This window comes from Alligator mississippiensis, chromosome 4, assembly GCF_030867095.1.
Source record: "Alligator mississippiensis isolate rAllMis1 chromosome 4, rAllMis1, whole genome shotgun sequence".
Taxonomy (NCBI): domain Eukaryota; kingdom Metazoa; phylum Chordata; order Crocodylia; family Alligatoridae; genus Alligator; species Alligator mississippiensis.
In genome coordinates, this window is record NC_081827.1 from 106,760,345 (window position 1) to 106,776,370 (window position 16,026).

General features: G+C 45.8%; 1 protein-coding gene across 1 annotated transcript in view; it reads left to right on the plus strand.

Annotated features, from left to right (window-relative positions):
- Positions 1-16,026, plus strand: part of PAH (phenylalanine hydroxylase) — a 64,193-nt gene that overhangs the window by 40,629 nt on the left and 7,538 nt on the right. The window contains exons 5-12 of the mRNA XM_006278392.4: positions 4,925-4,992; positions 7,851-8,047; positions 8,414-8,549; positions 9,482-9,551; positions 12,616-12,672; positions 13,566-13,661; positions 14,960-15,093; positions 15,858-15,973. Coding sequence (XP_006278454.1) covers positions 4,925-4,992; positions 7,851-8,047; positions 8,414-8,549; positions 9,482-9,551; positions 12,616-12,672; positions 13,566-13,661; positions 14,960-15,093; positions 15,858-15,973 — 874 coding nt within the window. The remainder of the gene's footprint in view (positions 1-4,924; positions 4,993-7,850; positions 8,048-8,413; positions 8,550-9,481; positions 9,552-12,615; positions 12,673-13,565; positions 13,662-14,959; positions 15,094-15,857; positions 15,974-16,026) is intronic.

The following is a 16,026-nucleotide window of genomic DNA, read 5'->3' on the forward strand; positions in this document are numbered from 1 at the left end:
CAGTGTGTGGGGCTAGGGCCTTGGGCTGATCTTGTGTGTAGGCTGGGTCCCTGGACATGATATGGTGCACAGGACAGAGGCCACACACCAGACTGGCCTTGCACAGTAAAATGGGCCTTGGCTCCACATGCCAAATCAGGCTTATGGATTGTGTCTGGTCAAAAGTTGGGCACCACTGTGATATAGTAAACAAGGATGACAGAATTTAAGATGCAGGAAGAGGAAAAGCAGGAATCTCTCAGGGCTAGATACATACATTCAAAAAGTCTAAGGTGGAATCTATCTAAGTAACATGGTTTTCCATGAGTAGCATAGTTCAGATTGGTTGCAAACAGAAAACGCATTTGCCCAGGAGGTTGGGGGGGGGAGCAAATATTAGAGCACGTTCTGCCATTTTTAAACCAGTGTCTGCAAAACTTCTCTTCTGTTGTGACAATAGACCAGTTTCCAATCTCTTATCCTGGTAAAAGTGTAAGTCTGTACCTGGCCCAGATGTTTTAGCATTTCAGGTAGATAAGGGAGCTAATAGTAGAGCAATGTTCTCTTGTGCTATTCTAATGCATCATCTGTTCTCATATATACTAGTACACTTTGCTTTGGATTCAACTGTGTCATGTATCTGGCTTCATCACAGTTATCCCCAGATCTATTTCCATCCTATATTGCGTATGGAACCATTTGTTAACTGTTTGGGAGTCAGATAAATTATTATTACTTTTGTACACTACAACAACACTAGTCAAAGTCTCAGTCAAGATGGGAGTCCCATTGTTCAAGGCTCTGGAAATATACACAGTGGCCATGTCTACATGAGAAGCTGCCTGTTTTACTGTGCAGTAATGTCATGTGGCGACAGCCATAATGTGATGCTACTGTGCAGTAGCTTTAGTCTACTACACACTAGCGTCATGAAAAAAGTGTTCATCAGCCCTGCTACACAGTAACTCAGATTACTGCTCAGTCATTTAGTACTTTTAGTACATTTAGTACTTGTCTATACAAGTACTAAATGAGTGTGCAGTAATGACTGAACAGTCAGCGTCTCGTGTAGACACGGCCAGTGAGGAGCAATCTCAACTCTGAAGAACAGTCTAAATAGCCATGCATGACAAAGATTGGGAGAATTACTATGCCTATCTTAAGAGATGGGGACCTGAGGCAGAGAGAGATCAAATAACTTGTCCCAGGTCACACACAGTCAGTGGCAGAGGTTGAAATTACAATGGACTGAGCTGCAAAACTGTCTTTTCTTTCTGTTGTAACCTGAGTTTTATCTGTGTCCTCTGGGATGGCTGAATTTGCAGGAACAGAGGTCTCATCTATGCTGAACTTCAAACAGTTTGAGGACAGCTTTAGGCATGGCTTCAGCTGGACGAGTTTCTCACATGGTTTGACTAGGTACTGAGGAGTGGACCTAATAAGCAGAAGCTTCTTTTAAGCATGGTTCTAAAATGGTTCAATCCTGCTGTTAGGGCGCTTGTACATGTGATGCCATTACCATGAACAGGTGACGAAAATGTCATTTTGTGTGAGGCTTAATGGTGTTACACTGTACATGTGCAAGAGTGCTGGGGGTTTTAAATGAGTTTGCATCATTGCAAACTAAACTACATTCCAATGTAGTTTAGTTTGCAATGGTGTGAATTGCAATGATGCAGCTGTCAGCTTGCCCCCCAGCAGCAGGAGAGGCAGGCAGGCTCTGCAGAAAAAAAGGATCAGGCCCCTCGCTGCTTCTGCCTTCAGCAGCCTCCTGCTGCCAGCAGAACAGCAGGGGGCATCCAGGATTGGCCTAGTTTGCCCCTGCGGCAGTGCAGGAAGGTGGCAGGAGGGTGTCTGGGTTTGCTGGCAGCTGGAGAAGGCAGCAGAGGTGGTGCACAGGGTTTTGGAAGCCCAGGCAGACTGCTAGCTGGCTGGGTGCTGTCCCAGCTCAGAGGCACCCAATCCAATGCTTCCCCAGCCTGCCTGGGCTTTCAGCACCCTGTGTACCATCCCCACCACCTTCTCTAACTGCCAGCACACCCAGCTGCCCTTCTGCCATCTTCTCAAGCTGTCCCAGGGGCAAGGCAGCTCATTCCTGGGTGGCCCTAGGTGTCCTGCTGGCCGCAGGACCCTGCTTTCAAGCAGAAGCAGTAAGGGGCCTGATTCTTGCTGTTGTGGAGCTTCCCCACTCCTTCCTCCACAGCTGGAAGGTGATCTGCTGGTGGGCTGAGAAGCCACTGAGCTGCAGGGGGCACCAGTCCTTCCCTCCATGGTAGCAGCACCCCCTAGGGCCACCTGGGTGGGCTGCCAGTGGGCTGGATGCTTCCCCAACTCGGAGACAGCACCTGGCACAATCCAGCTGTTCCCTGAGCCCGCCTGCTGGAAGCCCGCCAGGTGCTGCTCCCTGGGTGGACTTGGGGAACAATTGGATCAGACCGGGTGCTGTCTCCACCCTGGGGCAGCATCTGGCCACTAGCAGCCCAGCTGGGCAGCTATGGGGGGTGCTGCCAGCATGGAGGGAAGGACTGGGGCCCCCATTGCCCATTGGCAGCTCACCCCCTGGCCACAGGAAAGCTTTGGCTCCAAAAAAAAAGGATTGGGCCCCTTGCCATAACATGACCAAAAAATGGAAGTGGTGGGTTTCAATTAAACACCCACTGTTTCAATTTAGGGGCATAAAATAAAACCCTGAGGACTAAAACCCTGTCATTGTATACAAGCACCCTTACTGACCAGTCAGACTTTGTAGACAACACATTAAAACAGGTTAAATGCCCTTTTGCACAGCCTTAATGGTGTTGCTGTTTGCCCAAGTTTGCAAATTCGGTGGCGTATTACGTGTGAATTCCAGCTGCTGTAGCAAATTCAGTGGCATAGTGTGCCTTAAATGCATTTGGGGCGCAGCAAACTGAAACACTTCTGAGGAGTTTTAGTTTGCTACCTTACAGCCGTGGAGTTAATCACCAGGCTTTGTATGGCTCAGGAGCTGTGCAGACAGCCCCAGCAGGCAGCCTGGCAGTAGCCCAGGAAGGCAGGCTGCACTGAAGGAAAAAAAAAAAGTGGCAAGCCTGATCTTTTTTTTTCCCCCTTCCCTGGAGCATGCCTCCCTGCCTGAGGTGCGCAGTGGCCCAGTGCTTTCTTCCTCAGCTGCGGTGCCCCCTGGGACTGCCCAAGTTGTGTGTCTGTGGGCAGGTGCTGCTTGGAGGGGGGCAGCTGCTGCTGCAGAGGGAACCCCAGAGCTCAGGGACCGCTCGCTCTGCCGGCAACTCACTCTCCCCTCCCTGCCACTAGAGAGGCAGGTAAGTGACACAGGGGTTTACTTGCTCTAAATTGAAGCAGTGTTTTTAATAAACCACCGCGTCAATTTAAACCCCTGTGTCATCTACAAATGCCCACCACTGTTTTAGAAACTTTGTTCAGTGGAACTGTTCTGTAAACCAAGTTTTTGGCATAGTTTGGTTGCTAGTAAGAACAGGGTCAAAACATAGAAACAGAAGAAAATAGGACTGAAGAGACTTTTGCTCTATGCAGAATCATCCCTGTCTAAACCATCCTAAGCAGATGTTTGTCTACCTTTCATTATAAAAAAAAAAAATGGTAGAATTCACACCTTCTCTAAGTAACCTCCTCTGGTGCTTACTGTTCCTAATATCATGGAATCATAGAAAATGAGGGTTGGAAGGGACCTCAGGAGGTCATCTAGTCCAACTCCCTGCTCAAAGCAGGACTATCCCCAATTAAATCAGTCCAGCTAGGGCTTTGTCAAGCCGGGTCTTAAAAACTTCCAGGGATGGAAATTCCACCACCTCTCTAGGTAACTTGTTTCAATGCTTCACCACCCTCCTACTGAGAAAGTGCACTGGTTACCAACCCACTAGCTAAACTATTGCATGGGAGGATGTAAACGTGCAATCTGGCTTTTCAGCCCAGGGAGAAGCTTACTTCTCACTACAGTGCAAGATTTCCTACCATCAAAACAGGATTGATCTTGGAGTCCATACTTACCGCCTTACCCATTTCTATGTTTCTATGAAAAACTTCTTTTCCGTAAGGATATCTAGAATCTGGAACACACTCCCAGCAGAGGTGGTGCAGTTGCCATCCCTGGAGGTGTTCAAGAGGAGGCTGGACAAGCACCTCGTTGAGCTCATTTGAGCCGAATTACCTCCTGCCCATGGTAGGGGACCAGACTTGATGATCTTACAGGTCCTGTCTGGTCTTACTATTCTATTCTATGAAGCCATCTTCCCCGTTTTGCCTTTCCCTGGTGCCAAAACTGACTATACAGGGCACAACCTGACAAATGCACACGTGAGGTTTGCAGCCCTTCAAAGCAGTTTGAGTCATTGCAACCCATATGTGGTGTACATCCACCAGTTTTCTATGTTGCTAATTCGTAGCGCAGCAGGTTTTTTTGACACTAGGATCTCCCAGTGTCAAACCTCTTTGCCCCACTGAACAAAGTGGCATGGCTCACAAGGCAGCAGTGTGCACTGTCGGAAAAGGAGCCTAGCTGGCCAGAACCACGTTCTAGCTGCTAGTTGGGCTCCAAGCAGCCAGCTCAGCACTACTGCTGCCCTTGGAGGCCCCCAGGTAATGGTCTGCTGGGGCCTGCACAATTGCTGGCCCCAGCCTCCCCATACCCCATCCAGGTCACTTTGCCACATACTGGAGTACGTGTGGAGGGGCATGTCTGGGGACAAATAGCAGTGGCACAAATATGTGCTCCTGCTCTTTGTCCTATGGGAAATGCGTGCCCCTGCACCTGCATGCTTGCCGGGATGCGCCTTACTTGCGGAATGGATTTTAGTACAAGATCACTTTCCTGATCCCTCTGAATTCAGTGTCAGAGCTCCTGTTGATTTTACTGGTCGCTTGTTTAGGTCCTGAGCCCTGAATTGTTTTTACTAATTGAGAGGAATGCCTTTTAATCCTTTCTTTCTAGGGATTCAAAGATCCTGTGTACCGAGCCCGGAGAAAGGAGTTTGCTGATATTGCCTACAACTACAGACAGTGAGTGTGTAGTGCACAGACAGGGAAGAAACCTGTCACACAAGCAAATTCCTCCCTTTTTGCCCTTGTGCTTCTCTGTCAGTGGAAACTGGGGTATTTTCTTTTCCAGTGGTCTCCTTTCTTGCATATGTTTAAATCCTCCTATTCTTACATTTATCCCAAAACAACAGTTAAACAAAAGTAAATTGCTCAAGGTGCACATTCATATGAGAGTATCTCCCCCTCTTTACCCACACACCACCACTAAGCTTTGTTGTCTAATTACACAGCAGTATCAGATGCTACTACAAAGACCTGAGCACTGAATAATGCAGCTTCTGGTATTCTTCACAGGAGGAGAAGGGGAGAGTGTTTATCATTCACATTAAAGTGGAAGCTGCACACGCTGTTAAAATAATGAATAACTTATGGTTCTGATGTTAATCCAGTCCTTAATACTCCACTTTTATCATGTCTGATCCAGCTGCACAGAGCAATTTAGGTTCTCATTTCACACACAAAAAAATAAACAAATGAAGATGATATGTCTACCTAGGCGGGACTTTTTTTGCTTTTCTGCTTTTTCAATTTTTCCCCATTGATCATGGTCCAATACAAAGGAATGAAACACCTGTCCCAAAGTTATTGACACCTTTACATCACTCCTAGTGGCTCAAGTCTTGAAGTTAGTTGCTCAACTCCCTTCATTTCAAAGGATTGTGCCATATAGTTAGTTTTTTATAAAGGGCTCCCTGATGTGAGGAGCAGTACTAACAGAACAAAAAGATGGGCCCTGCCGCAAAGGGCTTGCAGTCAGAGAATATGGCAAAACCACTGTGTTTAATTACTTTAAGGGAGTTAAGAAGTTAGAATCCTGCTGAAACATCTGGGCAAAGGGTTGTGGTAGGATTCTGTTCTTAGTTATATTTCTAGGAGTATATGGAAATAGTATACTTCCTGTGGAACTGACAGCAGAATTTGGCACACTTCAGCCAAACTTTATGTAAAAAATATAATAGAGAACGTATAAAACAGAGCTATTTTAAAATCTGAAAACATGTTAGAGGGATGAAACCAGGGTATTCTGACATATGTCCATATCAGGGGTTAGACAAAATTACTTCACAGTTAATCAGGAGTTCACAAAGTCCATGCTTTTCAATGAGGCCAGAAACAGGAAAATGACAAGAGTCAAAGAAATGTGGCTTTTTTTTATTCTCCTGGAAGAGGGGGAGGCAGAGTTTTCGCCTCCCTTGGCTCTGGCATAAGCTTTCCAGTTACACTACAAAGAATCCATGTCCTTCCTGCAGGGATGTCCCATCAGGGTCAGGGGAGCACAGAGAAAGAATGACAGAGGCAGCTGTGTAGAAAGTGGGGGGGTGGCTGTATATTCAAACCTCATATGAAAGGAGAGATGATCAGGGTCTTTAAAGATACCTATGAAATGCAGGTGTTCTTAACCCTTAAAATCAGCAAGCATAGGTGCAATAGCCACATATTAAATTAAATCACACTTTTTTCCCCCTGGTGCCTTTCAGCTATTTCTTCTCTTTCCCTTTGTATTTCTCTTTTTTCCCCTCCTCTTTTGCTTTGTGTTTTGTCCTCCTTTCATTTTACCTTTCTCCTTCATCTCTTTGTGTTCTTAACTTCCCTGTCTTCTCCTCCTCTTCTGTCAGCTCTCTCTTCTTTCACCTCTTCCCTGTCTCTGCATTATTGATCTCAGGGACTTTTTAATTGAAATTTGAAAGTGCTCTAAGCCTCAACTTCCTTGCACATCCCTGCATGTATGGCCCAGGGATTAATTAGGAACAGTCAGCGCTATAGGAACAGCAGTATTCCCCCAGCAATCTTAATAATTCAAGACCATATTTAAAGCTCCACAGATCAAGGAAGACTGATGCACACAGGCAGAAAATTACTTAGCTTTTGAGGCACTGCCCGCAGGCCCAACTGAAAATGAGAGGGTAGGAGGTGGTGGGGTATCACTGGGAGTTTAACAATGGCTCTCTGGGCTTGGAAAGCCTCAGTGTTATTCCAGCAGTGCTGTTAACCCTATTAAGTTGCTTAAAACCCTTTGATTTTTTTAAAAGCTCATGGGTTCACCTATAGCCTTTCTCTTTATTGCTTGTGAATCAGGCTTTATCAGATTAATGCCAAAGCAATAGAAAATACTGGGCCAAATTCATTGCTCACTGGTACTTACTTCGTGTAAACTTCAGCATGGGCCTTGTGCATATGTGATTGATGGAAGCATTTAGCATGGAGTTCTTCCTATGGCTTTTAATCATATTTAACACTTGTATTTAAGGAGTGATAATAAGGCACTTCTCAAAGGTGCTTAAACTGGTAAGAGAGAGCGCCATGGCCACAGTGGGAACGTTAATGAATCAATGGGCAGAAAATGCAGGATCCTTCTACACATCAGCAAAGGGAAATTAATAATAATAGAAATAGCAGCCAGTGAATTCTGTTAACAGCCCATCATGATCAGAAAAAAAAATCTGGTTAGTTCATTTACTTATTTGTGCCATGATAGCCCCAAAATGCTGCAGCTGAGGTCAAGGCTACATGGTGTCCAGGTACTGAACAAAAACATGGGCAGTCCCTGCCATGAAGAGATTGCAGTCCTGATGCTCAAGCATATCACTTGAATTCATCAGAGTTACTTTAGATGTGTATTGATGGGTGTGAAAGGAGAATTGGGACCCCTTGCTGAGCACAGTGTTTTCTTTCTTGCTGCATGAGGTAAGAAGGAAATTTTACTGACCCCATTGATTTCTGCCCAGCTCTGAATGGGGACAGAAACAAAGATCCTGGTGGTACTAGCATTTTCTCATGTTGTTTGTTTACACATCACTAAAGTGCCCTTTGTTTTATAGTGGGCAACCTATCCCTGAAGTGACTTACACAGAGGAAGAAAAGAAAACATGGGGCATTGTCTTTCGGGAGCTAAAGACCCTTTATCCAACCCATGCCTGCTATGAGCACAACCATGTATTCCCATTACTGGAAAAGTACTGTGGTTTCCATGAGGATAATATCCCACAACTTGAAGATGTTTCCAGGTTCTTGCAAAGTAAGTTTAATATTAAGAAAGAGATGGTACAGTGGTTAGAGTTCTAGCTTTGTATTTGAGGGGCACAGGTTCAAATCCCTGGTCTTTCACAGACTGCCTATGTGACCATGCACAAGTCACTAGCTCTCTTTCCTTGCTGACTGTAAAAAAGGAGTTTGTCATACTTCTTTATGTACGCAGGGGTGTTATAAGATATTCAGATGGTGAACATATAGGTGTCATAGCCACAAAGCTCTTTGCTCCTTGGTACCCAGCTTATAAGTAAAATAAGGAGAGAAACTGATGTAAAACACTGTCCAGTTCCTTGGGATCACAACAAAACCAGACTTTTAAATGTGACATCTTTCACTCCCTCTCTCCCTACAGGTTGCAGTGGATTCCGCTTACGTCCTGTTGCTGGCCTGCTGTCATCTCGGGATTTCTTGGCTGGTTTAGCATTCCGAGTGTTTCACTCTACACAGTACATTCGTCACGGATCCAAACCAATGTACACCCCAGAACCGTGAGTACTTTGACACAGAAAATAATCAGAAGCTCATTTAGCTGCATGGGGTGCGTCTACTTGTGCATCCAGGACTGCAGCACGTTGAAGCCAGGTTGGAGCCCCTGAGCCTGAGTGAGACCCACAGCAGCCTCCTGCCCCCACCTCCACTTGCCTTCTGCATCTTCTGCCTCCCCACCTAGCCCTTTCTTCCCCACTTATTGTCAGGCTCAGTTTGGCTTTGGATCAGGTTGGGTTCCCTCCTGGGCATGGAGCACATGGAAACTCCATTCCCTGCCCTGCTAATGAGCAGCACCAAGGCTATTACATGGCTAGCAAGGGCTAAGCTTCCATGTGCTGTGCCGCAGGCGGGAATGGAGCCAGAGCAGTGTCTGACAGTAAGTGAAGGGAGGAGAGGAGAAGGGAAGTGGAGAAGCAGGAGAGGGGAAGAGGCAGAGACTTCAGAGAGTGTGGGGAGGAGGCAGAGGTTGTAGGGAGTCGGGGGGGAAGAGGTTGTGGGGAGCTGGGTGTGAGGGGGTGCTAGTATTGGGGGTGAGGGAAGGAAGACTTCAAGGGGAAGAAATGTGGGGAGGCAGAGGGCAAGGGAGCTACCTGACCCCCTCCTAGCCACCTAACCGCCCCTCCCCGTCACTTCTTTTCCTGCTGTAGCAGTGGGGTTGTAGGGGTGGGGGTGAATTTACGACAGTCCTCAAATAATTAGATTCTATACCTGGAAAATTAAAACAAACTTATAAGTTTTCCGTATATAGAATCTAATTATTGGTGAGATCATCTTAAATTCAGGGTCAGCTTAGATTCGAGTAAATATGGTATCGCTATATCTGCAAGCTGTTCTCTGCTCTGTTGACCTGTTTCCTTTCATTCTAGATGCGCCTCCACTGTCTACATATCTTTCCTACATAAATGTAATTCATTTGGTGATTTTTCTTTAGTGACATTTGCCATGAACTCCTCGGACATGTGCCTCTCTTTGCTGATCCAAGCTTCGCTCAGTTTTCACAGGTAAGAGCATACAGTACTTTATCATTATAATATAAGATTCTAGAGGCTGGATAATTTGAATAATTTATAAAAAGGTTATGGTGCTTTAAACCCATAGCTTATCGATTTAAATATAGTAGATGTACCCTTCCTCAGTATTGTGATACCCAAAAACTTGCCTAAATCGTTCCTTACCATACAGGTAGTCCAATTAAATACATGACCTATAGAAATTCTTGCCTAGTGCACATCTTCTGGACCATCACAACTACATCACAAACTTTTTACTTTAGTAACCTTTGTTCCAGGTCCAAGGGGTTAGACAATGTGACTAACTGTCACAACCTCAGTAGGCGCTGTGAGTATCTCTCTTGTATCTCTCTGCTCCCTGGGATGGGCCCCCCAACTCACCTGCCATGACTTGATGGACTTTTAACTGAAAAGGAGGGGTTCAGTGGTGTTTCAAGCCCAGGCCCAGAGATGGGCATTCTCAATGCTCATCACAGTTGGTCATAGATTCATAGATTCATAGATGTTAGGGTCGGAAGGGACCTCAATAGATCATTGAGTCCGACCCCCTGCATAGGCAGGAAACAGTGCTGGGTTCAGATGACCCCAACTAGATGCCTATCTAACCTCCTCTTGAAGACCCCCAGGGTAGGGGAGAGCACTACCTCCCTTGGGAGCCCATTCCAGACTTTGGCCACTCTAACTGTGAAGAAGTTCTTCCTAATGTCTAGTCTAAATCTGCTCTCTGCTAGCTTATGGCCATTATTTCTTGTAACCCCCAGGGGTGCCTTGGTGAGTAAATCCTCACCAATTCCCTTCTGTGCCCCCATGATGAACTTATAGGCAGCCACAAGGTCGCTTCTCAACCTTCTCTTGCGGAGGTTGAAGAGGTCCAGGTGCCCCAGTCTCTCCTCATAGGGCTTGGCCTGCAAGCCCTTAACAATACGAGTGGCTCTTCTCTGGACCCTCTCCAGGTTATCCACATCCCTCTTGAAGTGTGGCGCCCAAAATTGCACACAGTATTCCAACTGCGGTCTGACCAGCACCCGATAGAGGGGAAGTATCACCTCCTTGGTTCTGTTCATCATGCATCTGCTGATCCACGATAAAGTGCCATTAGCTTTCCTGATGACTTCGTCACTGCCGACTCATGTTCATCTTGGACTCCACTAGAACTCCAAGATCCCTTTCCACTTCCGTGCCACCAAGCAGGTCATTTTCTAGGCAGTAGGTATGCTGGACATTTTTCCACCCTAGGTGCAGCACTTTGCATTTCTCCTTGTTGAATTGCATTCTGTCGTTTTCTGCCCATATAAGCAACCTGTCCAGGTCTGCTTGTAGTTGTTCCCTGCCCTCCAACGTGTCCACTTCTACCCACAGTTTTGTGTCATCTGCAAACTTGGACAGAGTACACTTCACTCCCTTGTCCTAGTCGCTGATGAAGATATTGAAGAGTATCGGTCCAAGGACCGAGCCCTGCGGGACCCCACTGCCCGCACCCTTCCAGGTCGATACCGACCCATCTACTACGACTCTCTGGGTACGACCCTCTAGCCAATTCACCACCCACCAGACTGTGAAGTCATCCAAGTCACAGCCTCTTAACTTGTTCACCAGTATGGTGTGGGATATCATATCGAAGGCCTTCCTGAAGTCTAAGTAAACGACGTCAACCCCTACTCTTGCATCCAGGTGTTTTGTAACCTGGTCATAAAAAGAGACTAGATTAGTCAGGCATGATCTACCTGCTATGAACCCGTGCTGGTTTCCCCTCAGCATAATTTGTCCTGCCGGGCTCTCGCAAATGTGAGCCTTGATAATTTTTTTGAAGACTTTGCCAAGGATGGAGGTGAGACTGGCTGGCCTATAGTTGCTTGGGTCCTCCTTCCTCCCCTTCTTGAAAATGGGGACCACATTGGCCTCCGGGACCTGGCCCGTGCGCCACGAGTGTTCAAATATTCCCACCAGTGGCTGCGCAATGACATCAGCCAGTGCCTTCAGCACCCTCAGATGGAGCTCATCTGGGCCTGCCGACTTAAACGCATCCAGTTCCTCCAAGTCCCTCTGCACCATCTCAGGGTCTACACTTGGTAGTCTGGTGCCCTGCTTCTGCCTCTCTACAATCCCAGTGAGAGACTTGTCTTGCCCCTCGCTTAGGAACACTGAGGCAAAGAACTCATTGAGGAGTTCAGCCTTGTCCCCCCTATCTGTCACCAATTGCTTGTGTCCATTTAGTAGAGGTCCTATTCCACCCTGGGCCTTCCTTTTACTCCCTATATATCTAAAAAACAATTTTTTGTTATCCTTAACTTGAGATGCCATCCTCAGCTCCATGGTAGCTTTGGCCTGTCTGTCTGTCTCCCTACAAGCACGAGCAGAGGAGGCATACTCCTCTTTAATAATCTCTCCCCGTTTCCACTTTTCCCTCAAATCAGCCGAATAAACCCTGCCCATGCGCTGGGGTTGGTGGCTGACCCCAAGCTCACTTTTGTGGAGCCTGGGGTTGATGAGCTTTGTCTGGCTCCCAGGCACTGCCTTCACCTATTCTCTGTGGGACAGGGTCGTTTACAATTACTGCTCAGCCAGGTTGCACCCTGGCGAGCTCAGCTTCTTGCTCCCTGCCTCTCTCCCACTTGCCAGCTTCTGCCGGTGTTTTTAAATTCCCTGTGGCAGTGGCTGCGGCTGACATCATCAGCCGGCCACTGCCGACCTTGATTGAGAGCTGCTTGAAAAGTTGGTGCAGCGCTGGCTCGTGTGACCCAGAAGCTGATCTGGCCTGCCTCAGGTAAGTCTTCAGGGCCAGGGTCCCCAGGTCTCTCTCCTGGAGCATCGGGGTTTGTCCCTGGCACGTTTGGTCCTCAGGAGTGGCCACCACACCAACACTTTGATAACACCCTTTGTTAATTTCCATAGGATTTCTACTAAAAAAATGGTGGAACAATATGGGAAAGTGTTATAAACACATTTTGTGTGGTAGTAGATGATGGTAATATTTAAAACATGAGAAATTAAATGCAGCATGGTAGGAAGGATGTTTGCAATAAACAGATGGAAGAATAATGGTTTATTGTTACAGGAAATTGGACTTGCATCTTTGGGAGCCCCGGATGAATACATTGAAAAACTTGCTACGGTAATTTAGTTAATTAAGGTGGGACTTTCCAAAGCACTGTGGGCTGGTCTGCTAAGTTAATGGTAGAACTCTCGTTGACTTCAACAGAAACAAAATTAAACTAAGGATAAGCACTTTGGAAAATGACACCCTCAAACATTTGCATTAATGGAGAATAATTTTATCATCCTATCAGAGTGTTAACAGTGAGATTTATGATTGAAAACAAAAGGCCAGTTTACAGTAACTCTATGACAAATGTCCTCAAGCAAGAAGAGGTGCACTTTACTACATTTCCACTGTAATGAGACCTGCCTTTCCACTAGGTGGCTCAAATAATTCCCTATGAAGTCAAAGGAAGTTATGCATAACTTACTGTGAGTGAATTGGGACCCAGATCTATGAACTCCAGCTGGAAGCTGAAAATGAAACTCTATGCTTTCTGTCAGATGTGCAACCTTTAGTCCTTAAGGTTCTCCACTCAGAAGTTTGTTAACAATGAATTCTATTCCACTCTCAACATCTCTATTATAAGGTGTCATGTGTCTGAAACAGGAAGCCCATGTTCTGTCAATAATGGCTCAAACCTCATTCAGATTGACAAAACAGAATCTAATCCATCACCTCGAGCTTTACCATCTCTGCTTTGCCAACAGATGTAAGCATAGTAAAAATATAACTTCATTGGTCAGGAAGGTAAGGAGCCTCATTTGAGGTTGTACCCTCAAAATGTACCCTCATTTTTGAGGGTGTAAGATGGTGGAAAAGTCTAATGTGGGCCCTACAGAGAACTGTACCATTTATGCATCATCAAAGCTAAACTGAAAAAACAAAACAAACCTTTTTTACAGGAAGTTTAAATTGTAATTATAATAAAAAGCAATACCAATATTTATGTCTAATTTTCCAATTAGGTTTATTGGTTTACTGTGGAATTTGGGCTCTGTAGAGAAGGTGATTCCATAAAGGCCTATGGTGCTGGGCTCCTCTCTTCATTTGGCGAGTTACAGGTAGGTCCCCAGTAACACTTTATAAGTTACACAGTTCATGTTAATTTTTTTTTATAATTGACTTATATTTGTCTTCTGAATGCCCTTATATCTTTGTATACTGGGCATTCAAAATGAAGTAAATGGCTTATTAAAGTATGGCATTTTAGGGGGAAAGTTATACTTCATAAATTGCTCATTTTTATTCCCTTTGAGCTTCTCCCTGTTCCCTTTGTACCCAATGGTCAATTCTTTTTCACTTCTGTGGGAGGGGAATTACCATATTTATCTGAATCCAAAATTACTTTGAATTTAAGATGACCCCTGCCAATAATTGGATTCTTTACATGAGAAATTATAAATTTGTTACCATTTTACATGCATAAAATCTAATTAGTGGTGACTCTCCCCCCCTTTCCCCTCCCCCCCCCCCCCAAATGGCAGGGGAAGCATTGGCTGGGGTTGAGAGACCAGATGCCTGCTCCCTCCTGCTGTCCCTCCTGCCACTTGCCCCCCAAGTCCCTCTGCCATCTTCCCCCTTCCCACCCCCATTTGCCTCCATGCCTATGTCTGCCCCTCTGCTGCTTGTCCCAAGTGCTAGCCCTCCCTACCCCTTAACCCCCATATTTGCACATCACTCATGCCATCTGTTGCTCCCCACAGTGCCTGCCCCCCTGCTGCCTGTCCCCCACCATTCCCTGCTTTCTCCACTGCCTGCTTCCACACAGCCACTTGCCCCCATCTGCCTCTTACCTTCTGTAGGGGCTCTCAGGCAGTCAGAAGCAGCAGCCCCAGTCCTGGTCCATCCTGGCCAGGCAAAATCAGTGGCAGCAGCTCTGGGCCTGCAGAACGTAAGTGGCTGGGAGTCAGGGGGCAGGCTGCAATGTTTTTCCCACACTCCTCCCAAGCTGCACATCACACAGTCTCCTGTGCACTCTCCCCCCCCCATGTGATCTCCCTCCTGTGCCCCTCACTCCGAAAACATGGTCTTCCCTGTGTTCAGCCCACTGCAAGCCACCTTCCTCACCGTATGAGCCACCCCAGCCCAGAGCAGGCAGTAGCTCAGTTCCTGTTTTGGTTTTGGGCCCAGAGCTGAAGTCAGCACTGAGCCACCACCTGTCCTATGCTGGTCCTCAAATCTAAGATGAAGATTTTCTTCCCCTCAAGGTGATGGGAAGGAGGGGCTCATCTTGGATTTCTGTAAATATGGTAAGCCCTGGTTAACTAAGAAAATGGATGGTGAAGTGTCATCAGCCTTTTTTGTTATACATTGTTTAGCCCTTTTTATTTTAAATATATAATTTGCTCTTTGTATGCAGTACTGTTTATCAGATAAGCCTGAGGTTCAACCCCTGGTCCTAGAGAACACTGCAGTTCAGCCGTACCCTGTCACTGAGTTCCAGCCTAGATACTATGTTGCTGAAAGTTTTAAAGATGCAAAGGAAAAATTAAGGTAATGCAGTCATCTTTATTAAGGGCCTAATCCCATGCCTATTGAAGTCAGTGGGAAAGCCCCTGCAGAGTTCAATACGTGTTGAATCAGGCACTAAATATTTATAGCTACTAGAAACGGTTATTCAGTATTTCCATATGTTGTTCAGCTAACTACATTCTGAATTCTGACCAGGGTTATTAAATCTCTCTCTCGCGTGTGTGCACACATGTGCGCATACACACATATACAAACAGATAAATGCTTTTTGTGTATCACTCTAGTTGAGGATAGAGCATACTGAAAAAGTCTGAAGTTTGAAAGCTTCTGCTTTGGTTTTTAAAGTTTTACTGAGCCTTTTGTTTTCCAGCTCTTTATTGTTTAGGTCTTTTTTTCAGAGGTTAGAACAGCCATACTGTTTTTCTAATGTATGCCAGATCTGATCATATACTGTATTAGTAAAAGTCAAATGAGGTCTTAAAGTCTGGGAAATCCTGCAACCTGACACTCAGCTTAAAGGAGAGTGTTACTGAAATCACTGTTGCTACAATAGAAACTTATTATTTCCTAAAAAGATACACCTGGGGAAAAGCCTTCCCGGTTGGGCTCAAGAACATTGCTGAAGAACTGTATAATGCCTTGGCAGTCTGTTTATGGAGCAGGTCTTCATTTGATTTCTCATACTGACCTCCTTATACATTAGCAAATGCTTCACTCAGCTTAAAGGGGAGTGCTACTTAAATTGAAACATTTATTATTATATTCATCTTTGTTTTCTCCTTCAGAAAATTTGCTTCAACAATCCCTCGCCCTTTCTCTGTTCGTTACAATCCATACACCCAAAGGATTGAGGTTCTGGACAATGCAAAGCAGTTAAGGAATTTAGCTGACACCATCAACAGTAAGAAATGTTCCTTTTGCAACATTGGCTTCCTCAAAACCTAGGACCTGACA